At 47.4% G+C, this 27,196-nt stretch overlaps 1 protein-coding gene across 6 annotated transcripts in view; it reads right to left on the bottom strand.

Annotated features, from left to right (window-relative positions):
• Positions 1 to 3,121: 3,121 nt before the first annotated feature.
• The window catches only part of LOC122371469 (peptidyl-prolyl cis-trans isomerase FKBP8-like), a 29,563-nt gene continuing 5,488 nt past the window's right edge, over positions 3,122 to 27,196 (bottom strand). The window contains exons 1-8 of one of the 6 annotated variants that reach the window (XM_043347849.1): positions 14,058 to 14,327; positions 11,356 to 12,186; positions 10,859 to 11,076; positions 10,063 to 10,197; positions 9,662 to 9,776; positions 7,715 to 7,990; positions 7,234 to 7,338; positions 3,122 to 3,836 (exon numbers count right to left, since the gene is read on the bottom strand). In XM_043347849.1, coding sequence (XP_043203784.1) covers positions 3,756 to 3,836; positions 7,234 to 7,338; positions 7,715 to 7,990; positions 9,662 to 9,776; positions 10,063 to 10,197; positions 10,859 to 11,076; positions 11,356 to 12,186; positions 14,058 to 14,126 — 1,830 coding nt within the window. In that variant the 5' untranslated portion in view covers positions 14,127 to 14,327 and the 3' untranslated portion in view covers positions 3,122 to 3,755. The other 5 variants (XM_043347833.1, XM_043347817.1, XM_043347825.1 and 2 more) reach the window with 5 other exon arrangements.

The following is a 27,196-nucleotide window of genomic DNA, read 5'->3' on the forward strand; positions in this document are numbered from 1 at the left end:
GACCAAAAAGCCGCTCTGCGGTTTTTCGCAGGTAAATCAGAAACGGCTGCGAATATCGACTCGCCGTTTTCAGTACCTCTCCGGGCATCAATTTCACACAACTCCTGAAAAAAGAAAACGATGTCTGCGCGTGTGTCTGAAAAGGAAGATGTCTGCGCTTCAGCATTTAATTGCTACTGATCGAAATAAAAAGTTTTTAGATGTATCACGCAGGACCGCAGGTGACGGGCGGAAAAGAATCAAAATTGAGCTTGTTTCGGTATGGCGACCTAAAGGCATTGCAATTGTTACAAGCGATTGCGAAAAACGACCATCATTCAATCTGGAATCCCGCTTTTAAAATCGCTCATCTCTTTTCTAGGTGTTCATCCAGATACATTGTCTACAGAGAATTGCATCTCTGGTTAGATTCTATTGCCTTCTCTCGAAGCGATTGCGACCCATGTTGCCATGACGACATAATCATGTTCATGATGCGGTGTCGTGGCGACTGGAACGTCACTTCTCGCAGCTGTGGCGTCACTTCTCGTTTTTATAGGGACGGGAGCGGCCAGCAGCTAGTGAGAACGCGCAATAACGACTTCATAATGACGAAATAACGGCACCAGTCCGCGGAGAAGCATTACGTGGCGCAGTCAGAACAGTATCAACAACTGGTTAGCCAGGATGGACGCCTCTCTTGACTCTTCCCAGGAACATGGGACGGTGCACACAACATTAGATGCAATTTTTCTGTCGCTGAGATGAAGTAACTATAAAACTTTTGAAGTGAGGTTCTCTTTCATTTTTAGCGATCCATTTTATAAAGCGTACCATTCACTTAATGATATACGGTTATAGGTACGACTGGTACGAGTACATTTAAAGTTAAACTATCACAACAGAGCAATCCATTTTATGAATTATAACACCGTCTTACCTAGGGTGAAGTCGTATAAGAGTACGCACTTAGTGGATTTCTTGCTCTCATTTGTTTAATATTTGAAAGAAAGAAATCGCAAATAGGGAATATTAAAGTTCATTGAATTAGCCATCAACCCATGGGGCAACGATCCTTCAGCGTAAATGGAAGTGGTCTAAAACTGATATTTTCTGAACCGCTGCAGTTGCGTACTCTTACTATATGGGGTGTGTAAGAGTACGCACACCAGGCGGGTGGAGTACGCAAGCATATGAACACACACCTATGCAGCTTGTACTGTCCAAATGCTTAACTTCAAACTCAGAAGGCATTTAAGTTAATTCTAGTATCCAAAAAGAAATACTTAAAATAAATATTTCAAGTCTATAAATCAGGAAATAATCATGTCGTGTGTTTCTTTAAAAAAAAATACACAATCAAAAGGGAGAATAACTTGTATTTGGAAGAATTTCGGGTACGCATCTGCATCACAGTGCTCCATTGATGATATACCTACAAAACAAACGTCATTGAGCGATATATTAATAATTTTATATTTCTGTATATTCGATTTAATGTATAATTCTGCGTACTCTTACCCTCCTGACCAGTGCGTCCTCTTACCGTACATGCAATTCGCGCACAAAACAACCCCGAAACGTTGTGCAAAACTTCGGAAACATAATATTGCACTGCACAGTATTTCCCCAGATAACCTCACAAGTTTCCCACAACAATCACGGAAATGTACCTGATCTCAACTGCCAAATATCAAAATTATTGTACCATACCATGATAATATCATAACGCTCGAAAATAATATTCATCGCCTTAAACTCAACAGCGTCGCCGCTCAACGCCCACGTTCCGTTGGTGACAAGCACGCACTGGCGGCTTCATGTCACTTCATGAACTCGACAAGCCCGCGTTGCTAAGCAACCAAAACAGCTGATGCGTACTCTTATCGCCCGCGTACTCTTACCCGCCCTTACCCTACTTTTCAATCTCAAATGTTGCACGCATATTGCCGTGCAGCTCAATATTCCAGTGCTGTCGGTCCCTTTCCGTGCCATGGCTGCTAGTGACTAATCAATAAACCTCCAAATCCAACGCCGAAACCACAGCGCACAGGCTATATAAGAACAGACTCGCCGCCAAGCACACAGACTCGACATGCATTGCGGCGCAGCATACCCACCGCCGCGCCGGTGTAACGTGAGTAGCGCGGCTGTAGTGTGGACGGTGCGCTGCGGTACAGTCTACCTTCCAGTCAGCTGGCGGTCGGTCGACACTTCCGCGGTACTTACTTCTGCTCATTACATTACATTACAATTTTAACTCATTATAACGGATTACCTATACATCGCTGATCGCGATCATAGAAGGAAACGTATTGTAGACGTAAGGGAGTTCACGTTTTTTTTTTCTCAATAAGATTGTTCAGTGGTTGGTAGTTTTTCAACGTTGGGGTTACATTCATCTCGACGATATAAACATTTCAACGATATAAACCAGGTTATGCTCAAATCGATCTCACACTAACTTGATAATAAGTGAAAGCTTATTATTGCTGAACTAATGAAATCGACCTTGTACTGGCTCGAATGATAAGGCATACCATGGCAAGGGTAAGAGCGTCGCGTTAAGACCACTAGCGACCCAATGAGGCCACTAGCGTTGGCCTCATTGGGTCGAAAGAGCAATTGTGCTCTTTTATTGACACAACTTAAAATAACATTGCGTCATATAACGTCTCACCAATCGCATTCACGGTTATCCGTTTACGTCACGCAGCAATTTAACACCAATGGAGATCCCATTATAATCGTCGAGGGCTAGATTTGCAACCTAAGCATGCCCGTTCTTTACGTGGGGGAAATACTTCGCTAGCAATGAACCGATAATGAAGATATTGAAGTGGATGTTCACATCGTCATCTTTCTTATTAAAAGCCACCACAAAAATCAAATGATCCCACGTAAAATTCAACCGTACCTTTTTGCACCATGTCAACGCTCGGAAACTTGTCATAACAGATGTCCTCTGAACATCTCAATCCAACTGCGCTCATACATTGACATGGACCTATACACCGTTACGAGATACATTGTACCGTGTTCTAACCGATTTAGTATTTTGCTTCCGTAATGCGATATCACATCATTCCGATTCAGATACCACGTCACGTCTTCTCGCGCTTCCTTTTCTCCACAGACGGTATGGACTAGATAAATTTATTCGGCATCTGCTCGCAAGTGCCAACTGGGCTCGGTGCAGTGCAACACAATACAACAGCAATCAGCAACAATTGGTCCACGATTCCCTTCCGTTTCTCTCTGTGTTAGCGATGTGGCCGACCGTCCCCGGTCCGCCTCTTCGCGGACATCGGAGCTCCGACACGGTTATAATCTCTCTCGCTCCCAGTTCTGGGGGCAAAAGTCCAGCTCTGGGCTCACTCCTTACTCGGCACGATATCGGGCTATGCCCGCAGTGTTCACACATTCATCCAATAATCATATAATCATACTCTGGAGTACCGTTTAAACTGGGCGCTGGTCACCGTTCCCACCCACCGTTGCTGAGTTCACTCTGTTCAGTTCACTCCACACTCGCAGATACACAGACGCCGCCACCGGTATACGCTGAGTGGACCACTGACCGGCCTCACTCCATATCACTATTTAGCGCTGTGAGCGAGCCACTTGAGCGCCGACGCTTGTGAGCACAGAATCTCTGCCATAGAGGGGTATCTGAGCGGGACGGTTGGGCACGGGGTGGCCGCCTGGGAGGGCACTGGAGGGCGCAGCTGGGAGGGAGGAGCGGCCGCGCCGAGCGCTACCGACCGACAGCGCCGCTAGAACAGCTTCAGACGGTGGACGGCGATGGCAGCCAGCGCACACGCCACGCCGGCCACGAGCAGCTTCACCGGGAACGACTGGCGACGACGGGAGAGGGAGTCAGAACGGCTGTATACTGTCAAAATATCACACTGGTGGGGGAAATGGACTGTACAGAACATGAAACACAGGACACCAGCAGCTTCACCGGGAACGACTGGCGAGGACGGGAGAGAGACAGAGGGCCAGAACAACTGTAGACTGTCACAACATCTGCGTATTGGTGGGGAGACACACAGACGGTTAAACATCCAGCAGCTCCACCGGGGACGATTGGCGACGGCGGGGAGAGTCAGAACTCAGAAGGGCTGTACACATAACATCTGCGCATTGGTGGGGAAACACAGACGGTAGAACACACGGCAGCTCCTCCGGGAACGACTGGGGACGACAGGCAGAGACAGACGGTCAGAACGTATAACTAGTGGCAGGGAGAAACAGGAGACACATGGGACACAGAGAGACAAGAAAGACAAAAAATGATCTGATGCAATCATGCATACCATCAAGCGTCAGAATACCGTCACAATGTATACAGTCCAAACATTCACGTAAGGTAGGGTAAGACAAGCCGTAGAACAAAATACAGGTAACCAGCAGCACTAGGTATTGGGAAACCTGATGGAGGGGAGGACATTAAAGGGACTATCCCACCTTTAACATGGGGTTTGAGTTGAGATAGCCAAGTTTGCGGCGAGGTTCAGAAACCACTATCTATCTAGGTTGCAACCCCCGCGGCCTCTTGGTGTTGAAGAAATTCGTTCCCTTCATTTGAAAATGGGCCTTGTACAAGGCCCTATCTTCAACATGGAGCGACCGTTAGTGTGACGTCACCTCGTTTAGTCATTCTGATTTAAATGGGTTTGTTCGTTGAAAAATCGCTTAAAACTTGGTCTGAACTTTGTTTTGGTGCCTACAGAGTAAAAAGAATCAGCTTTATGACAGTAATGTGGGCTGGGGAAGGAGGTAATTTTGGGCTGTGACGTCACATATTTAAAAGTTTGTGTTTGGAATATGGGAAGCCTAAGATGTTTAATGAAAAATAAATGCCAGAACCGTGTTCCTGGTCATCCAATCTATAAAGTCGGGCACAATCTAACTGGTTTTAACAACATTTTAGAAGGTGGGATAGTCCCTTTAAAGGGGAGTCGTACATCATCGGTACCAACTAGATTAGTCGCGTGGTCGCCATCATGTTCTGACCAGTTAACTCGGTTCAGACTCACAAGGAAAGATGAGTTATAACAGCTTTGATCAGCTGTTATTGTTACTTTGATCAAATGCAGCCACACATGGCTTTCTACAGTAACAATGAAGGTCATATTTGAACTTGATGTGACGGTGGCGATTAATTCAGATATTAAATTATCTGTGACCTGATACAATCAAACTGGAGTACTTTACAGATGAGTTAGAACACTCGGGTGCACTACTTGTTTAAAAGCTGAGCCAAACGCTTTGCGACATTTATTTTCTCGGAGATAAATGAAATGTGATACTAATGAGACTAATGAGAACAAAATTTCAGTAAACAAATTTTCGATACGCATCATCAGCACATGGCAAACCCAAATGTTTATCTCGTTGAAATTTTGAGGCACCAAGAGTCTGAGAGGACATTGTAACTGTATGCATTTTTAGGCTTGCATCTATTTTTAGACGAGGTCACTGATAAAATATTCGAGCTTACGCGGAAACATGCATCACCATAAGCTCCAATGTCGGCAAGGAGTGTCATGGTGCGGGTCTCTTCAAAAGTGCTGATCCATGAAATCAGAAGAGCAGCTGGTGAAGTTAAAAAGCATAACTTTTTGTCAACGTCCTAATTTCAAGATTGACATGAGGGGTCACATTTCTTAAAAAATATCTATGCAGCAAAATATGCCAGCAGAGAAATGACACCGGGAGACAGGAGTGCGAATCATAACGACTGAAATTAGGACTACCCGACGTTTGGACTATTTGCAGGCGTTTGAGGCTACATCAATTCAGCTACGTTTTTTATGTCTTTGTCCACAGCCAACAAAACACTGTAGTTCAGTCTAACAGGCAGCAGAATGAAACTCACAAATCTGCTGCTGGTGGACGGATATCCGCAGTTCCCAAATACGCCGCAACCGACATGAAATAAGTTTTTTACACCAGCTTCATGGTTTCAATTGAAGCTTTCTCATCTTGTGCAAAAAACATGCTAGACTTTACCGACAATCATATTGCTTCTGAAAATGTGGAGTTTCCTTTCCAGCAAAGCGTAGAAGGACCGAAGCATGCAGACTGCAGAACCTGACACCACCATTCCACCTAGCGTTGCGAAACTCGCGTGAGATCATGAGTGTCATTAAAATGCCTGGGGCGCCTGGCCACGAGGGCGTTGCAACATGGATGGAAAGCGGACCAACACATGATATGTAGTCAGTCACCCTTTGAACTTGGTCCAGCCGATTGTTTTCACAGACTAAAGGCGGCGTGGCTGAACTTTCGCAACCCAAGGAGTGTGTCGAGATTAAGTAGGGGTGTTTTGGCAGATAAACAAAATAAATGGGTCGTCCGACTTAATAAATCGACAAGTAAGTATTCATTTTTAAAGCCACGCGCGTAACCAAAGGGCTGCAAAATTCGAAAAAATCACTAGCGAATGCGGAAGCAAAAAATGGATCAATTTTTCCAACCAAGTCAACTGTAAAATTTCTTGTGTAATTTGAAGCGGAACGATTGTTAAGTCTGATGACCCCCAGCGGCTACGACTTATGAAAGGCGAGTGGGAGACCATTGGCAAGTCTCCGGAATAAAACCGGAAACCCTAGACTATTTCCAGCAATATTTACCCATCCTCATACAAGAGACGTCCAGACCCCAAATACCGTTGGGATCATTCAACCCCTTGGTTTTAGTTACCTAATTTCTGCCGAGTGGCGAGACCAGCACTGTCAATAAACATCCCGACAGTGCAGCCCATGCACTCTGCAAGATGCGACACGGTCTCATCATCCTACCAGCCACGTGTCTCCATTAAACGGAAACTGGGACGGGCGTGATGCAACCGGTACGACTCCGCCCCATTTAAACACAGCAGACAGCGCGTCAAATGACGTCATTGAGTAAACAGCTCGAAAGGGGCAGTATACAAATGACGTCACGGCTCGCCAGGCAGCCCGCCAGGTGCTCCACACGTGGGTTTGTGAACAGGTGGGGCGGAGTTCTGTTACCCACGGGGGGGGGGGGGCTTAGCTCCCAGCCCGTCGGCCGGTGGGGACGGCCCCGCCCGGGCTGCTATCGCCCCATATCTAGCCACCGTGGCATAAATCCTATCAGCTATAATCGATAACTGATCGACCGATAAGGACATCTCGCCAGCTCCGTCAAAGACCAGCCGCGCGCCGGGAGAGGGAACGTCCGGGACTGTACCTTGGACGGAAGCCAGGATAAGGAGGCTACCTTCTTTGTGGCCTGCGCCGACGCCGGACGCTCCTCGGCCGGTGGCAGGCCCAGCATCTTGCGGTACATGCTCTTCTGCTCCTCGGCCTGTTTTCGCTGAACTCCCTGTGAGAACGGAGGGAGCCGCGCTCAGACGACAAGTGAATGGACGAGACGGAGTACAGGGTTACACGTATGTAAGCAGCACGTTAAAAATTTAGTTCAGAGGAGAAATACATTTGCAGCATAGCTGGGTAGGGCATAAGAAATCGACTGAACCTTTACGTTATGGGCAGTGCTCAAGAGCTAATTGCATACCATCCAGAAATTAAGTCATAAAAACGTCATTCGCTACATCATCATCCAAACTTACAACATTTACACAAACGCTACCGCGCACTCCTAGCCCCTCGCTGGTGTCCCCATTCATACTCGCTGCTCGCCTTAACAAACACACCCACCACCGCCCCTTCCCCAGCCCTACCCCGTCCGCAGTACGCACCAGCACGCGGTTGAGCTCGGCCTGAACGGTGCGGTTGTCAGGACTGTGTTTGAGCGCCTCTCGCAGCGTCTCGGCCGCGTCCGCCACCTGGTTCTGTGCCATCAGCACCTTGCCCTTCCTGAACAGCGCCTTGACGTTGTTGGGCTGGCAGGTTAGCACCAGCTGGAGGGAGCGCAGAGCCGCGTCGTATGCCTCGAGCTTCATCTGGGCGGCTGCCATGTTGTTGTGCACCTTGAGCCGCTCCTCGAAGAGCAGGTGCACGTCGTCGGGCAGACCCTGAAGAGGGTCGGGTCGGGTCAGGTCAGGTCGGGTCAGTCAGGTCAGGGAGGTTAGGTCACGGCCGCTGGGACTACGCCTCTGAGTCATATCGATTCATATCAGTGTGAATAGGAGTCTAAATTCCGACGGCAGACGGGCAGTCGGTAATGAATTAACGTAATAAAACGTGGCGCCATGTGGCCAAAAATGAAACGGCGCCAGGTCTGTTCGTCGGTCGGGCAGCGGGCGGTCATTTGCTGGATCGAGTCCGACTGGAAACCGACTAAAACCGGCGCAATCCGGTTAAGTGCTTAGTATAACACTTCGCTTGTCGGTCCGAAATGGGTAACGGAAAACACCAACGGCCCAAGTGAAATACGACGGTAATATTGCTAGTGAATAACCACGTCACCCTACTATCTTAGTTAGATATCCCATCGTCTCACTATCAGTAGTGGACTGTTTTCCGTCCGATAGCCGTCGATAACGACGTCGATAACGATAACGATAACGACATGGCCTCACACCCCTGGGCAATTTCACCAACCGCCTGACTGCTGCTGACAAAATCTTCCTCTGGAAGACAGTAGTGCTGCCGGCACTGATCTTCGGCTGTGAGACGGCTCCCCTCAGCTCCGCCGACATTGAGCGTCTAGACTCGCGACAGGCTTCGCTGATCAAGGCAGCGCTGGGTCTGCCGCGTTCTGCGCACCATACGGCTCTTTTGATTGCTGCTGGGGTGCCTCGCATCGGTGAGGTGCTGCGAGGTGATGCCCTCCGCGCATTCCGTAATGCTTTCCGCGCTGACCACCGTCTTCGCCAAGCCTACGTCACTGGACTGGCCAGACTTGCTACGTACCCCGAGCAGTTGGATGGGTCGTTTATTGGCCACGTATATAATCTGTGTGGTAAGAATTTCGGCGCTATCATGCACATCGCTGCTGGGTACGTCGATCACGACATAGTCCGGGCACCACTCCAAGAAAGCGGTCTTGTAGACAGTTTGAAGATGGTTTTGGCAAGCAACTGTCAGGCCTCGCGGCGCCTGTTAAGACTACTAACCTCCTGAGTGCTGATTAACTGTGTGTGTGGGTGGGTGGGGTGGGGGGGGGGGGTATGTATCTTTTTGTCGCATGACGATGCTGAATAAACAATAATAATAATAATAATAGCGTCAGCTGACTGACACACAGTGAGAACGGGTACAGGCTGATGCTGCAGCTACACATTATGAATTACACAGTACATTACACCCAACTGCCACAGTATCACCAGAACTATTGGAATGCGATTACCCAGAGGTAGCACTAACCAAAACCAGCCTTGTTCCGGAACTTGTTGTAAAATGTGGAATCATTTTGATAAACTAAGTCCAGCAAAGAGTACCCCACCTCAATGACACCAACAGACTATCTCATGAACCAAAGCTGACTGCATTGTAGCTAAGCATAAGAAATATCAGCTGGTTTTAAAATCCATTCATTCAAGCTGGATTATCCCCTGGCACCTTGTGCTTAGCCACACACATTACAGCCAAGCCAGCACTAGATCGATAAGCGCCGGAAACCGGCGGCAGTGTGGCTTATCGACGTATCGACGCGGCGGAACGCTCCCGAACAGCCGGCTCGCCCGGTCGGTGACGGTGGCAGCGCCGCCCCCCCCCCCCCCGCACACACCCGGGGAACCTACCGTGAACTCATCAGATTCGTTGTCGAAAAAGTCCAGCGCCCGTCGGTAGCACTGGATGGCGTGGTTGAAGTCCTCGCGCTTGAACCACCAGTTGCCGCGGTCTCGCTTCTGACTCCTGAGAGGAGGGAGAGGTTGTTGGATTATAGAGTAACAGTGACAGTGAGGAAATTGTAACATGGTGGCAGGGGCATGCGCCACCAGACCATACAGAGTAGCCCCACAAGCCCGCAGGCCGCAGTAAAATACACCAAAGCTTGCAAACTTGTTCCTGCAAATCTGCGAGATGGCGCTTCTATTCGTTCCCAATGCGTGGTGCCTGGGATGGTCGGGAGCCACTGACCCGATCATCCCACCCGAGCCCGCCACTGATCCAATCCCCCTCCCCCGAGTCCCTTACTGACCCGATCTCGAGGCGCTGCTCGGCGCTCATCTCCTCATACTTTGGCTCCGGCTGGACGCTCTCCAGCTGTACAGTGAAGATCAGGTTCGTGTTGGGAGGCACAGCGTCGTCCAGACCCTTCTCGCCATACGCGAACCTGAGAGAAGAACGTCCTAAGTCAGAGAACAACAGAGGCAGCGCGACGTTAGGGTGGGGGTGGGGGGGTGGGGGGTTGGAGTATGATTCGGGATCGGCTATTAGCTTGAACGTCCGTTGACCTTTTGGGCTCGAAAAACGAAAATGCATGTGAAACTGGTTGGGTGTACAAAATATCGTGGACCTACAAAAGAAAGAATGATGCAGATCCATCACAAACGGTACCTATCGCGTAGATACTCAAGCGACGATCTGTCCTCTGTCTAGCCCTTTGGCTGGGCTCCTGCGAGTGCGGACTACCCCATTATGATTCTTATCAGGCGTCAGCCGGGCGTTTATCAAGTGGGTAGTAAACAATGGCACCAGTCAATAAGATATCCCCGTCAACCCCTTGTCAATTCACCAGGTCCCGCCAGATGATTATCAGACTAGTACAACTCAAACATTTATAAAACTTCTTAAAATATTGCCGGCCACTCGTCAGTACATTCTTGCTTCCTGGTCATGATCTTCCACCAGCTCCCGACGACGAACGCCCTTGCTCTCTGCACCATCTCGCCTCCTCCGTTGCCGCTGTCCCGTCCCTTTCTAGACACTGACCCACCTGGCATCCATGTAGACCTCGACCGTCTCCGCCGTCCCCTCCCCTCAATGACACCCACCTGGCGTCCATGTAGACCTCGGCCGTCTCTCCGGGCTGCATCAGGCCCACGGCCATGTCCAGACCGGTGATCACCTCTCCGTCTCCCAGGCCGAATGTCAGCCGCTCGGGCAGACCGCTCACCGGCCGTCCGTCCTCAAAGTGGGCAGAGAGGTGCACGGAGGCCAGCTGACTGCGCTGCGGTCGGTCGGAGCGGTCACCGCGGCCGGCCGTCAGCACCTGTGGAGGAGAGGAGTCGGTCAGCGCGGTCAACTCACAGAGAGGTCGGTCAGAGGTGTCACCCCTGCCGGGGTACAGCACCTGCCACGGATAAGTCGGTCGGACTCACGGCTCCGAGTGGCAAGCAAGGAGGGGTCCGGGAATGTATATACATACACAAAATACACAACATTATAACCACCTGCGATAGCGGCGACAATTCACTGATCTCATACATTGTAGATCCAAGAGCATCCCTATTCCCTACTACTTTTATGTCTACCAAACCCCGATACGCACCTTCTTTTTTAGCTGTCCGTTGCCGACGATATCGAGCCAGCCGTCGTCGTCGGTGTCCGGGTCCTGGCGCCGGTTATCCAGCGAGCGCTGCAGGCTGGCCTCCTGCTTGGCCTTCTCCAGCGTGTCCGAGACCACCGAGCGCGCCAGCTTCTCGACGTCGGCCATCTCGGGGCCGCGCCGCTCGGCCATCGACGCCGGCGCCGACGACTGCCGCTCCGGCTCCGGCTCTGTGTCACAGCCGGAGTCGTCCTGGCCGGAATCGGCCGGAGGTGCCGCGGGGGGTTCCGCAGGGGGCGCGGCCGGAGGTTCGGCAGGAGCTTCACCAGGAGCTTCAGCAGGGGCTTCAGCAGGCGGGGCTACGGCAGCTGGAGGAGACGCAGCATCGGCAGAGTGCGAGGAATCAGACTTCTCTGAAGGCACAGATGAAAGCTCAGCAGGGGTTGGGGATTCTGTGGGCTCAGAAGATGGCTTATCTTGAGTGGCCTTGCAGGGAGAATCCACTGAACCATTGGCTGTTGAGCTGTCTGAATTCGGCTGGGGCTCAGAAGAACCACCAGAAGGCAGATCAGGCTTTTCTTGCAGCTGAGCAGGCTCTGCCTTATCTCCTGCCATGTGACTAGCCAGTGATACAGGCACTGGCTCCACTTCAGATGCCACAGGCTTTGTGTCTTTTTCAGCAGACTGTGTGGGTGCATCTCCAGAAGACTGCACTGCTGACTCAGGCGTGGACTCAGTGCTCAGGCCATCCTGGAGTGGTGAAGGTGAACTGTTGGCCTGCACAGCATCCCCTGCAGTTTGTGCCTCAGACATGGTTGTAAAAGCTGTCCTTTCCTGAAAAAGTGTAATCAATTATAATCAGCTCATATTGTTTGTTTATTGGGGTTCAGAGCGTGCCAACTACTAAGGTCATTTTGTGCCCATCAGCTTGTAATCAGCTCGTAAAAATATGTATACTCTGGAGATAAGTACATGGGAGAGAAAAGCGAAATGCTGAGCATGAGCCACTACAGATAGGTCCATATCAATGAAGGAAGTCAAATCACCAGGTCCCAGATCCTATCCAAGTCAGTGCCCAGTTCAAGTAGCATAAAATAGATACCCAACCCCTATCCAAGCCACTGGCAGATTCAGAAGAAATCTTTGGATGTTGGTGTTGGGAAAGCATACCCACTACAGGCTAACCAAAATAAATATTCAGAGCACCCCTTAGCTCTTGCTTCTTGGGACTTCAACCAGTCTTAAACTGGAGCAAAAGCCTAAAATATGAATGCACATAACTCATGGCATAAACACAAGAGAGCCCCAGAAACTGACTTTATCTAAGCCCTAGCCATTAAAAAAAACTGAAATAGTAAGACAAATTAAGCCTGACAAAACTAGGAACTGGGAAAGAACAAAGAGTTAAAATGCCTAGATCACTCTGCTCTTTGATCACATGAAATGCAGGTAGGTACAGGTCTCATGGGTTTTAGCAGTTGGTTTTGCCCCTAAGTATGAAAGTTAGCAAATTTCTGGCTATATATTCTAAAGCTTGTGATTCATTTGTTTTGTGCACATGCCTGCTATACTCCCCTACAATGGCCTCATTGTATACCTATCAACTAGTTTCTGAGATGTAGGTAGCCAAAAATGTAAAAAGGCAAAACCTACTGCTTAAACCTGTGAGCGGTACCTACCTATCACTATGGATTGGGGAAAACTGAGAAAAGTAGCAAGAGCAAAAGTTCTTGGTCAGAAATTTCTCAGATATTTATGCGGCAATATAAATGTGCATGATTCAACAGCTGCTAAAACTCTGTTCTTAGGCTCATCAGACTTAAATGAACCTGAGGCTATGGTTACACCAACAGTAAAATAGCGGCCTGCCACAATTTTTTGCCGAGAGACAGCTTCACATTCAGAGCGTTAAAGGGACTATCCCACCTTTAACATGGGGTTTGAGTTGAGATAGCCAAGTTTGCGGCGAGGTTCAGAAACCACTATCTATCTAGGTTGGAACCCCCGCGGCCTCTTGGTGTTGAAGAAATTCGTTCCCTTCATTTGAAAATGGGCCTTGTACAAGGCCCTATCTTCAACATGGAGCGACCGTTAGTGTGACGTCACCTCGTTAAGTCATTCTGATTTAAAAGGGTTTGTCCGTTGAAAAATCGCTTAAAACTTGGTCTGAACTTTGTTGTGGTGCCTACAGAGTAAAAAGAATCAGCTTTATGACAGTAATGTGGCCTGGGGAAGGAGGTAATTTTGGGCTGTGACGTCACATATTTGAAAGTTTGTGTTTGGAATATGGGAAGCCTAAGATGTTTCATGAAAAATAAATGCCAGAACCGTGTTCCTGGTCATCCAATCTATAAAGTCGGGCACAATTTAACTGGTTTTAACAACATTTTAGAAGGTGGGATAGTCCCTTTAACAGTAAAGCCCTATCTACTTATCTGCCCATCACATTTATGCTCTGTGCGTGAAGCAGTCTTTGGACAAAAATTCCGGCAGGTGGCTATTTTTCAGTTAGTAAAAGTGGCCTCTCCATCAAAGGGATCTCAGCGAGAGGCGACCTAAGACGGCGTCACGGCGTTTTCGCTATCAAGAATGGTATCAATTGTTCCAGATAAGCAAAGAAATATTGAGATGAGGACAGCAGTAGCACAGGAGCTGATATAACCCTATTTGTAAATGTATTGTGTAATTTTCTTAGAATTTGTTACCTTTTTACTCGGACAATTCACGGCACCGTCGCGGCTAATTTTAGGCAATAGTTGTCGATAGTGCGTCATATTTGTGAAGCTTCAACAAAACACCGTCGGAAGATGTTTTTACAAATGTAGTGCAATGTTCTTCTACTAGGGATTTTTTACTAAGACTTTTGAAAATATATCAATAAGATAAGGAAAAACCACCAGACGTAAAGGCGCCAGACATTTTCGGTTGGGGGGGGCAAAATCAAGTTTTGTGTTAAATCTTGCCTTTCCCCAGCCGTTACTCACTCGTTTTACATATCATTCGACGCGCAATGGTGCGAGGAATCCGATGGTGACAAAGTTTTCCTTCTAGCTATAGCATGTATTTTTTTTACAAAAAAAAATCAAAATTTTGAAATTTCTGGACAAAAACGACCGGTAGAATTACAGTGGCTGCGATTGCCGACGCACTGCAGAGGGCCCCTGCGCAGACTCTCGTTGCTCATGATCATTACCCAGAAGAAGGTGAAAAACGCTCCATTTGAATCGGATCACCTCGCTAAAACCTCCATTCACGCATGCATGCCGAGGTTTTACGTGAAATGCATAGGGCTTATCCCAGCCGCCGATTGTAGTTAAGAATTGGGCATTCGGCGGAGACTAAGAGAGAATGTCGGAAGTGTGAATCGGAAGTACATCATTCATCCTTGCTGCAGTGAGAAGAAGTGTTTTGTTCACTCGAGTGTGAACAAAAAGTTTCTGGTTTTTCGAGTGAAGGGAAACGCTGCAAACGCGACCAAAAATATTTAACGGAACCAAAAGTTACGCACGGCATGGCGGCAAGAGAGATAGGATTGCGACTTCCAGGCCATTTCAGGCCACTCAGGGTCAGTGTGGACTCTCAGAAGCCTGCTTAGGATCCCGGAGATCGGCGTTGGTCACCCCAAATATTTACGTGTATGTGGTGCTTTAGGGCTTTCCGAGCCTAAGGTGGGCCCGGAAAGCCCTTTAGGGCACACGAGCTTTCAGAAGCCAGTGTGGGCGGCGGGTGCTAAGAGACTAGGCCCAGGGTGAGCCTGGAGCCCTCGAATAACAGTGTGAACCGTCGGGGTCTGTGTCGAATCCTTAAGGACCTTACGCTGGTAGGGACATAAGAAACATGTGTTGCGGCCCTCAGAGGGACACGTGAGTTGTGACCCCTCAGATGCCGGGTTGGGGTTAGTAAAGTCTGTCGCCTCAAAAGTTCGGCTGAACTATCATAGGCCAGTTGAGGTTTTCAGAAATTTTCGAAGGCATCCTCAAAGATTCGTGTGGCCCTTCAGAGGTCTACGTATGTATAATGTCCTCAAAGATCCCTGTATGGGCCCTCTAGAGAACATGGACACCAGTGGGACTCTCAGAGGCCGGTTTGGGCCCTCCGAAAGCTTCTTAGAGCTCAGTGGAGCTCCTTAGGAGCCTGTGTGAAAAGCAGGCTCATGAGCCCTGCGGCACTTGAACGGTACTTGTGCCTGTCGCAGACATTTGACGAGAGTTGAGAAAGGCCCCGAAGATTTCGTGTTACGCTTTGAACGAAAATTATGTGTCAGCACTCCAAAATTTATGAAAATCAGCTACAAAATGTAATAAAGAACCAACTAGGAACATGGCATGAATCATGGCATTGACATTTCCGAGTCTGGAGTCGGAGTCTTGAAAATTTTGGCGACTGCGACTCTGACTTTGGTTTGAACTGCACGCTCCAACAGAGTCTGACCTCACAGGCATTCTCAGAAAGGTACCCCCATTTTTCCCCGACTCCAAAATCTCATCGGATCTGTATCGATCTGGGTGTGTATCAAATGTACCCAAGTACAGTCGGACCCAGAATCCAACGGGACCCAAGATTCATAAGTACCCAGGTGCCTCAGGCTATACGGAAGTACCATAGCGACGTTGGGTCCCAAGGTCCAAGGTTGCCAGAATATGATTGGCTGAGCAGGCAGACCAATCGAACGAGCTGTTAGAAACTACTGTACCTCAGTACACTCTCTGACAGTGGGCAAGTGCGGTGAAGAGTTCGCATACCAAAGTGACCCTTCCGGAGGACCGGCGGCCGGCGCCCAGTCAGGTAACAATGGGAAGGGTCGGAGGGACGGCCCGCCGCGCCGCACGGTGACAGCTGATTCCCGGGACGCTCAAGTGTCGCCTGTCAGACGCGTCGCCTGCCTCCCCCCTCCCGCCCCGCCGAGCCGTACAAAGCAGCCGGACCCTGTCGCGGAACGAACCATTATACATGATTGCGCTTTTTCTTTTTACCGTCCTATATAGTCAACTAGGGTGGCTGTCAAATAGCACATGCAATAGATAAGCTTGTTACAAGATCAGCCGACAATGATGGAAAATGCCAGCCATTGCTGGTCTCAGTTGTTTTACGGGTCTCCCGGAACTGGGTGTAGGCCTGTTTTCTTTGACCTCTTGCCGGAGGATATTACGATCATATAAAGATAAACTTGACATCAAAGTGTTCCCAGGCCATAAGGTATTATCCCCCAAAACAAAAATTTCTGCCTACACCACTTTTGCTGCGTTTTTTACATCTGGAGTGGAGAAGCTCCATGTCTGAACATGGCGCGACCTTTGGCTTCCAACAGATTTGGTTTCCAAAACAAACCCGTTCATGGCCACTTGGTTCACGGCATCCAGTTTTTGTACTGGTAGAGTATTACCGCAGTAGTACTCTGTGCTACTGCTAACAGTTGTCTTTGGGCCATCATATCAAGCCCAATGAGTGCACGGTGGCTCAAAATGTCTCACAATATGATTTTCGACGGGTGCCTGGCCGTCTCTGCTGTTGGGGCGTTGTAGTCATCTGACGTTCACACACGCCTTTTTCGGGCGGTTCGAATGACATAATACCTTCGTTAGACCACAAAGTGTGCTTCAATATACTGTTTTGTTGTATATGATATGTTTTTGGGATGAATTGTAGTGATTTGCGCTGCTTTTCCCGTAGTTTTCGCATATTTTTCTGGCGAAGGACCCCAACTTCCAAAATTTTGTCGAAGATAGTGGTGCAAGGTAGACTGATGTTTTGTAGATAATCCTGATCTATTGCTTAACTAGTTTTTAGCTAGATCGGTGACGTTTGTTGTCTATGACAAGCAACCACCTGTTTGACAACTGGTGCATGGCCCTTTTTGGCCGAGCCCAAGCTTGTCAGTCAGGTTTACCTCTTGCTCTCTCTCGCTTCGTTAGCTGATATAATTGCGCTTTGCTCAATCCTAACTGCATGCAGATGAGCTGCTGAAGCTCTCCAGCAAAAACCATGCCGAAAGTCCGTTTACAAAGTTGAGAACGGGAGTTGATTCACCATGGTTGCCTGTTAGTGGCTTAAGCTGAAAACGGAAAAGGACTACTCTTACTTGACTCTGGATAATAGGGGAAGCCGGGGGAAGCCCGGGCGCGGGGGAAGCCCGGCCACCCCGTTTCCGGCTAAATTATTCACAATAATAGTGCTCAACTGTTTGTCCTCTCAGCGTGGCAGCTAAGGTAACTCCAGTAAAAAAGTTAAGGCTAACAAAAATTGCATATTGTTAAAGTTATAGAGCAGAAATGATATTTTAAGGGTTTTTAGCTAAAAAGTGAGATATGTTGCACTGTTAATGTTATACCATACAGTACTAATATTTATACGAATGTTATGTAAGGACCGTTTAAGTGTTTGTAGTGAGGGGTGACGAGGCAGGCTGGCTTAAGTATGCCATTTTTTTCGAACATCGCAGTTCTAAAATAAAAATTAGCACATTGGGGTAACCCCGGGCGAGTGGCCAAGCTTACCCCCAACCGCGAGCAATGCCACTAAACCACTGTTTTCCATGAGATAATAGGTACTGAGCAGGTTTGGTTTACACCTAGATCAAAGATAAATTTCGAAAATAAACATGTCATCATAGACAAAGCCAGTCATGTCACTTAAGGTCAACTAGGGTCAAACTACGTTTTTGCAGATAACGCGACAGACAATGAAACTAGAGCTTCAAAAATGGTGTCGTTGTGTTCTTCTTCATCAGCCGAGTCGAATGATATGCAATATGATGCATTAAGGCAAAAAGAAAAATAAATTTTAAGGAATTTTGAAATACACATTTTTTGTCAATTTTGCATCACGATTTTCATCGACCTGTACTGTATATGTGGTAGACGCTAGCTAAAATACCAGTAGTGACATAAACTCTAAGATGTCCAGAGCTAATCAGTACCTTAGTATTTCACTTTCCGTTAATATTTGGAAGACACATAATGGTTTCATCAACTCGTTGTAAAGCGCTGGGGAGGTGGCCGGCGTTACCCCTATGCCGGGCCTACCCCAGAAAAATCAACACTTTCTTAAAACTCGATTTTCTCAACCGTATACTTATTAGAGAGAGAAAATATATGAAAAATTGACCTCTCCTCGACATTTAAAATTATTTGAATAGCCAAATATTACTGTATTGATATTTCGACCAACAGGTCTTCTTCAGAATAAGACAGTGTACACAAGTGTACGAGAATACAATAATTGATGCAGCAGACTTATTCCCGCGGTTTTCAAATTCAAAAATTAGCGCGGTTTATCTCGCGCTCATTAAACAGTGGTACAACCAGTGGTACAAGAAGTTGTTAGTTGTTAAAAAGGTTGCTAAAAAGGTTGTACCACTGTTTAATGAGCGCGAGATAAACCGCGCTAATTTTTGAATTTGAAAACCGCGGGAATAAGTCTGCTGCATCAATTATTGTATTCTCGTACACTTGTGTACACTGTCTTATTCTGAAGAAGACCTGTTGGTCGAAATATCAATACAGTAATATTTGGCTATTCAAATAATTTTAAATGTCGAGGAGAGGTCAATTTTTCATATATTTTCTCTCTCTAATATTCATAATGTTCCTCGCAAGAGCGCTCCAAAGAAAACCTTATACTTATTCCACGAAACCGAATTTTTGGGAAAACACGGCCAATGAACTTAGCTAGCTAACAGAATATCAACATTTTATACAGCACGTATGGTATGTAATAAAAATGAAAAAGAGCTTACTATGCCGGGCTTTCCCCGGCTTCCCCTAATTGATTCGAGTCGTTACCGGCCACCAAAAGCACACAGTCCCCAAGCTCGATAGCTAAGGGATATCTTATAAAAGTATGATGCTTGTATATCATTAGAAGCGAGCGCAGTCGTACTTTTAGCCAAGGCCCTAAATACACTTTTAGCCAGAAAATAAATGTTCGGGTAATTCTGGGACACCCTGTAGGAACCGATGTGGTTCGCAATAAAATATATGCGTTCCTAATAAATTGCTAAGATAAGGTCAATGTTCAGGTCATTCGAGGGCATTCCATTGTCCATTTGGCTCGATTATTCTAAAAAAAAATATTTGATTTCAACGTTTTAACTTTACCTTGCACGAACAGAGGAGCAGAAGCGCATACAAATAAGTGATGGCTCCCTTATAGCCATAAGGGGAGTACGATTCTTAGATAAACGGAAATAAGTCGTTAAATTTGAACTCCGACGAACAGTGAAGCATCCATGAGAGGCTGAAATCGTTAACGAATGACCGACTTAAAAAAAGGTGTAGCGGGTCCAAAACTACGGTTTCATTCTTAACATGCTTATTACTGTCTGGTGGGGCAATGTGAGGGGGTTGTAAACTAATGCAAATGCATGGGTTGGATGGTCTACTTTTTACTTATTTAGTGTTAAAAAAGTTCATCAGGTTTCAGGATTTGTGGGCACAAACTATAGGTACACGCTATTAACAAGGTCATGTAAAGCGACTTGATTATGTCAACAGTGACACATGTAGGTACGGCCAGCACTTTGCGGTCCGGCACCGGGAGCCCGGCCGCAGCCGGGAGGGCGGGGTGCAGGAGCGCCAGACCGTCTGGGAGGTGGCGCGCACCCCTCCTATTCACAGCGCAGGCCCGGCTCGCCTAACGGTCACCGCTGCCACTACCGTTCACATACTCCCCCTGTCATGAGACAGCAGGGATGGGAAGCTGATTGATGAGGATACCCTTGAGGTGGGTCCGAGATTTGCTCCGCTGCCCGGTACGCTCTTACAATGGGCACATCCGATGGTCGGCTCAGTGGCGGGGCCCGTCCCTTGCGCTGCCCCGGCCCACCGGGGGACCTCCTGTGGCGACACTCAGTCATCCATGAATTGAGCAACTGGTGCAGCCCAAGATGAAAGCTACTAAAAATCAGCTATAAACCTATTTTAACCAGATCGCACCGAATGTCACAAAATGTGTTCCAGATAACCGCTCTAAAAATGGGTATTATCTTGTCATCTACACACTTCTTTGGGATAAACTAACTACCTGTGTTTACTTGCTGATAGGGTGGGTGTCAAGGTCACATGAAGCTGCGGAGACGATGGATTTTAAGGTGACTCCGACTCAGGCTCAGACTCAGACTACGGCAAAAATTATCCGGCTTCAAAAATCGCCTCCAACTCCGACTCCGGACATTGCCCAGCAAGTCCATATAATGAAATAAAATTTATTGTCGGATATCTTTTTATCTTGCCTGAAGCGAACTTTTGCGCGTTCCAAGGCCAATGTTGCAAATAAGTGCCTACTTTTTAAATAGCATGCATAAATAAAAACAGGTTTTGACGCAGCAGCCTTCTTCAGTTTTTTTTTTCAATGAAAACGCTGGTCCAAAACGGGGGTATGTCCTTAGCTTCAACAAAATCAGATTTTGAAAGGTCAACAAGCAAAATATCATGAAGCAACCAGGTGTCGGGTATGACTTTGAGCAATGCAGTGTTAACTTCGGAGTCGGAGTCGGTAAGATTTTAGCGACTCCAACTCCGACTCAGGGCAAAACTTCCGACTCCGACCGACTCCGACTCCGACTCCGCAGTCCTGGGACTCAGGTCAAAGTTATTTTCCTTAGATGACCTCGTTTGGCGTTTCAAAACGTCTCAGCGTAGTTTTTATGAGCTGATTACAAATTAAGCACAGATATAAACATTCCGGAACTAGTTCTGGCAATATGTTACAAAACTGACAGCGATGGTTTATAGTTTATACCTAATGGATAGCCGTCGGGACGCCGGTTGACCTGACCTGACCTCGTTTGATCTACTCAAATGGATGAACACATCATCTTTGATCGTAATAATTCTTAAGTTCGAAATCAGGACTCCAGAAACATAAAGCATCACTTTTAGAAGTTCTACAAGATCTCGATTTTCCCGATATTTGGTCATTGACCTGACCTTCGGCTTCCAGGTCAGACTAATGACCTATGTACAGGGTGAGGCAGAAAGATTTACCTGTTTGTTTTCAGTCCATGACTGGAAAATGTATGAACGGATTTTATTAAAATTTTGCATGCGGCCTCCAAACTGACTTGTGCATTAACATTGATATCGTTTTTGCATTTTGTCATAATTTTTGATGAGCTATGGCGAAGATTATAATTAACCCTCGCCCTGGCAGGGCGCCCGAGCTTTTTTTGCGATGCAAACCGAACTATTAGTCGGATCGTGCTTAGATTTTAAATGGCCTCTGGGGCATTCTTCGCGCAACTTTTGGTTAAAAAAAAATCGGGTCATATCAGGTCACCGAGCTGCGACGTCATAATAGTTACAACCTCCGACCGTTTTTGACAAAACCGCACATACCTACCGTAACTGGGCTTGGTCTCATCGACAAGAACGAAACTATCCCGTGTAATTTATGCTAGAATTTGGCTATCAACTGACCGGTGTGCAACGAGCAGATATGTATTGATACTCGGCAATGGTTATTTTTGTTGTTTTGATTTTTTAATATAGGTATGTTTAGAGCTGTTGTGGCTATCTGTTTAGGCACCACACAACATCAGTGATAGCGAGGTTATCGTTTTATTGCGTGCAAAGATATGTAGATTGTAGACTGTTCTAATTACCGCACGGTCGGGGGTAACACACCGTAACTTGGTGGAGAATTGAGGTTATACTTTTCCAGGTACCTATGCTCAGCTCAGTTTAGTTTAGTTCATTGATGCAATAAATCATTCATAGGCACACACCCAATGATGGATGAAGTCATAATATAAAACAAAGCTTGTCCAAAAATAAGGCTTGCATGGTGAAAGGAAGTAATATTTGCGCTACTGAAACAGTTTTTCTTTCTCCAGGGTTGAACTGGAATTTTGTGTGACAGAGTAAGCGTAAAAATATGTTACAAGTACCACACCTTACACTTCTCTTGATGCATCTAAAATGACCGTCGTGATGCGTGCCACGTGAAAAGGATCTGTTTAAGTCCTTCCAAGGACAATGAAAATGGATACCATCGGCTTCCACACGCCACGCCCGCTTTCCCTGTAGCTCAATCAGGGGACGAATCGCTGGTTGGTTCTTTTGACCCCTCCTTCCAGGGGCGTCGCCGACGGGGGGGGGGGGAGTCGCGGGGGTCGTGACCCCCCCCCACTCGCGAGAACCGGGGTGTCGACCCCCCACTTTTGGCGATGCTGAGTTTTCTTTTTTAAGCTATCATGTCAGTGAATTTGGCGTAAGCAACCTCAATAAATACAACGTCAGATTCAGAATCGCTTCAACAGCTCCGTAGCCCTATTGCTTATAGGTCAATAAGCGGTGGGCGTGGAACATCAGCATAACAATATTTTAACCCTCGCCAGGCGAGGGCCTTTTCCATAACACGGACGGCGAGGGGGGGGGGGTTGGTACGACCCCCCCCCCCCTCGCGATTGGCTTCTATGGCACTAGAAACACTAAATGTACAGGGTAGGTGGGTCCATAGGAGATCTCGCCCCTGTAAAAGTTTGGTGACTCTAGGTCAATATTAAGGGGGGTTTTGGGGGGTATGAGTGCAAAAATTTTGCTTAAACATGTCAAACGTTTTTCGGTTATAACTTTTTACCTAGTAAAGATAGTGCAAAAATAAAAGCACCAGTGAACTCAGGACGTCCGTGCGCATCGAATGATATACTTTGTTACCCATTTAAGTGAACTCTGGAATTCAGTTGCCGCTAAGCTAGTCCGATTTTCCCCTGACCTTGTACCGGCTTTTGTGACCTGGTGACCTGACCTGAAAAGACTGGGACTTCAAATTTTCAGGATAGGTGCGAAAAGGTTGCCCCAGAAGGTATGCCAACTTTGGCGGCGCTACCCGCCGCCGTTTTTACGTTATTTGCGAAAAACCTTAGGGGGGGTGCATCAACCCCCCTCGCCGGGCGAGGGGGGTTGATGCCACTATAGCCACTATTCTAGTCCCTTTTTATCCCTCAAACGAATGAGCGCGCCAAAACTGACCCAAGCGTTCGTCTGATTGTCAAAATAATGGTTGCAGTCGATTCGTCGGATGACATATCAGTAATTACGAGGTACCTAAGTCCTAACTAGCCTCAGCAGCCCTGACTACCCTCGGACCTGCCTGAGGTAGCCGGGAAATGGGGTCAGATTGTGGACCCACCTCGGGCTTTCCCAATAAGACGCGCAAAAAGGAGCCTATTGCAACGAAACTTCCTGTGACCTCGAGTTAATCAATTTTACACCTACTCTAAAAATTTATTGGCCATGATTCGAATATAGATGACCTTGGTTAACTTTTTGAGTTTTATTTGCTTCCACTTACAAGTGTGGTTTTTAGGGCTGATTTCGAGTTTAGCGCCCGTTTGAACTGTTTGAAGTAGTTTTGATAAATGATGGTTATGTAACATGTTACGAAGCTATTGTTGGTGGTTGTCACCCACTCTATGTAGATGGCCGGCAGGAAGCCTGCTGGTCGACCTGACCTGACCTAACCCGATCTACCCCAAATGCATGGAGTCATCATCTTTGTCCAAAACTAACATCGAACTCGTACCCGGAACCCCGATAACAGCTACGGCTCACAAAGTTCTAGCAGGCCAGCTTTTTTCTACTTTTGGGAGTTGACCTAAGATGACCCGGCCAAGACCTTGAAATTGGGCATCATCGGCTTTCTCTCATCACGGGCAGCATCCTCGCTTTTCCGCGAAGCTCTACCTCGATCAGGGGCCGAAAGTATGCCTTCAGCGTTGCGTTGGTAAACATTTTACCTTAGCGACCCGTAAAACACGAATAAGAGCTATAGTGACACAGAAAGCGTACTCGGATAGCTTTTTTAAAGCTCTTTCGCCAACTTCGCCTCAGATAGGTATGACTTCGGGTCTATGGCTTGTGTACCACAGAGGCCAAACAGTTAAACGGACGGATTTTGCCGAGACATTTGTTCTGTACCAACCTATATGATTCAGTGAATGTGTATGATATTCATGTTAGGTATCACCATCGTGTTTGTTTCGTCGAAACACGTCGCATGGCTTACAATTTGAACTTAAGAACTTAACTAGAAAACTTGACATCAGGTAAAGGTTAATCAATGGTCATGTCCTGACCGGAAAAGAACCCGCTGCAAAAATGTGCGATCGATCTGTGTTGCTGAGCTGAACACACTTGACACTCCAGCACTGAACACTGAACACACACTGAACACACTCCAGGTGCTGTCATTGCTCTACAGCGTCTCCAGCAAAAGTTGTTGTCGAAAATGTGTTAGAGACCTTTGATGACCTAACTAATAGTAATGACTGACCATTCGAGTCACCACTGGTCATTAGCTGCACCTTGTCTCTAAAATGAGCAGAGGTGCCATGGCTACAAAAGTATCTTATAGCGTTTTTAGCATATTCGTTCAAAGCAGAGGGCATCTCGTGCATTTTCCCATATCTTATCATGATTGATTGGTGAGGTCACATATTTGACCTGACTTCACTTTTCAGATGTAAAATCCCAGATTCATTAACTGTTGGCACTTATAATCCCATTCATTACAACAAATTTCAGACTTACAGGAGATAATCTTTTTTATAAATTTAGCTCGAATGTTTGAATGGACGGATTGACAGAGCCGGAGCCCACGCTAAGCAGAGCTTGTTGCGTAGACCCCGATCCCTACCGTCCGATCGCGCAATTCCGGGTATCGGGAGAATTTAGATGCCAAAGTTTAACGTGCCCTTCAAAGCCGGACACGGCCAGCCCCACTCAACTGACTTCAACTGGCTGCGGCTGCTCCCACCAACCGCAGACCATCCCCGTCAGGAGTCTCAAATATCGAGCGCCGGGGCGTCTCGAACCCGGGCTCTCACTACCGGGAGTCCAATGCTCTACCAACTGAGCTACGGGACAGGCAAATCTATAGGAATGACAAGATTGCAGCTTTTAGAGGCATTAAAACTGAACTGAACATGACATTGTGACCTGACCTCAGGTGGCCTGTGCTTGATTTTTATGCACGATGCAAAAGTGATGTATGTAGTATGTACAATAAGATACACCGCTGCTTTCGTGGCGCTGCGCGCCGAGATTTTTCTCAACACATGAAAAAACCGGGAGTGTGGCTAATAACACCTCTACCCATCAAGACGAAGACCGGAAACCCGACCCCACCCCACTAAAAAATCCGTGGCGACGCCCCTGCCTCCTCCCCCTCCTGCAATTTAAGTAGCCGCTGCGAACACTAATTCGTGCAAGGGGTCATTTTCACTTCTCCTTCGGATGCCGCAGCACGCTACTTCCCGCCGCGCGGGGGGCCGAGGGACGCTACCTCCCGCCACACCGGATGACCATCGGGCCTGGGCGCCGCCGCGGCGGGCACACTGCCAAGTAGTGTACAGGGACCCGCAGTTGCTTCTGTACACACTAGTATTTCAGCGTATTCTTTGCCTGTGACACCGTTGGAGGCGAATTGGGAAATTATTGTGTGCTTATTAAAACCACCATCTGACGGGCTTTAAAATGATGTGCTGCTCTCCTAATTCAGTGAACTTTTAATGGCTATATCAGCAAAACATTGTTTTCAGCGCTTTTTCCTGCCCCATTCCTTCTGAAACCTGGAACCGCTTATTCCATTTACTCCTGCCACCTGACGATGGTCGTGCTGACTACTAGTTCCGGCGCTAGTTACTGCTCCAGTTTTGCACCCGGCACAAACTCAGGCGGCACCGGGCCGTGGCTCGACCAGGGGAGGGTCGGACCGAGCCGACTGCCTAGGGCGCGGTTAGATCGGACGCCCTGCTGGGGAAGGGGACGGGAGTGAGGGGGAGGGGAGGAGGTGGTCACGTGGTCCGTCCAAGCTCGCAGACGGCCTGTCCTGCGCCCAGCCATGTTCCGTGATCCAAAATGGCACGAGAGCTGTGGAATGCCTGGAGGAGACGCTTCGAAAGCGAACTTCAGCAGCACTAATTTACCATATTCTGTGGAGATAAATGAATATTATCTTAATGCAGAAAAAAAATGTTTGCCCAAGCTGTATAGGCTGTATCTTTTTAAAAGTTAATTCTTAGGGACAATTTTAGGTTTCGTATACACAGTGAATTGTGTTACATTGAGCCGTTTCGCTGTTACGGTTACTAACTGAAGAGTTATCCTTTTTTCTCACAGGGAATGACAATACAATAACAATACGAATAAAACCAGACGTTTCGCACAAAAAAGTGCCTCCGTCAGTGGCAAGAAATAAGTAATTAGGCATACATGTTTTCGTTCGCTAAAATCGATGAAGTAGTTATCTTTATTTTTTAAATCTTTTTAGCAGTCTTTTAAGCGCATCATGGAAGCTTATAAACATTTGTGTATTTTATCGGCAACCCGGCTGGCCAGACCGAGACGGTGCCGCATATAGTTCTCATCGATGTTAAACCTATACACTTATTTTTCTCCAATATTGTCATTGTCCGTGAGAAAAACATACTCTTATGGACTGGTCTCAGTTCATGTAGAAATTGTTGCATATTCATCAACACAGAGAAAATGAATATTAGCCCTCACCACACATATAAGTAGATGTAAGTAGACCGCGCCCCCTGTTTTTCACCAATAAATCGCGGCAAAGCGAAGGATTGCGACGATTCTTTGGTGCCCTGGAGTTAATCAATTTTACAACTTTCCAGAAAATTAAATAGCCCTTATTATTTGTCCATCTTGTCTGAGAATTTTAAATCTTTGAACCAAATTACCTTTAACCCTCGCCCGTAAACGGTGTTTTGCCACCTTCGCCCATGCAGGGGTGGGGGGGGGGGGTTGGTGCGACCCCCCCTGGCGTTTGAAAATGGAGCGTCGTAGAGCTTAGCGGAAAAGACCAACGGATTGCTCTCAAAGAGATCTCG

Source organism: Amphibalanus amphitrite, unplaced genomic scaffold, assembly GCF_019059575.1.
Source record: "Amphibalanus amphitrite isolate SeventyFive unplaced genomic scaffold, NRLGWU_Aamphi_draft 000036F_arrow, whole genome shotgun sequence".
In the NCBI taxonomy this organism is placed as follows: Eukaryota; Metazoa; Arthropoda; class Thecostraca; order Balanomorpha; family Balanidae; genus Amphibalanus; species Amphibalanus amphitrite.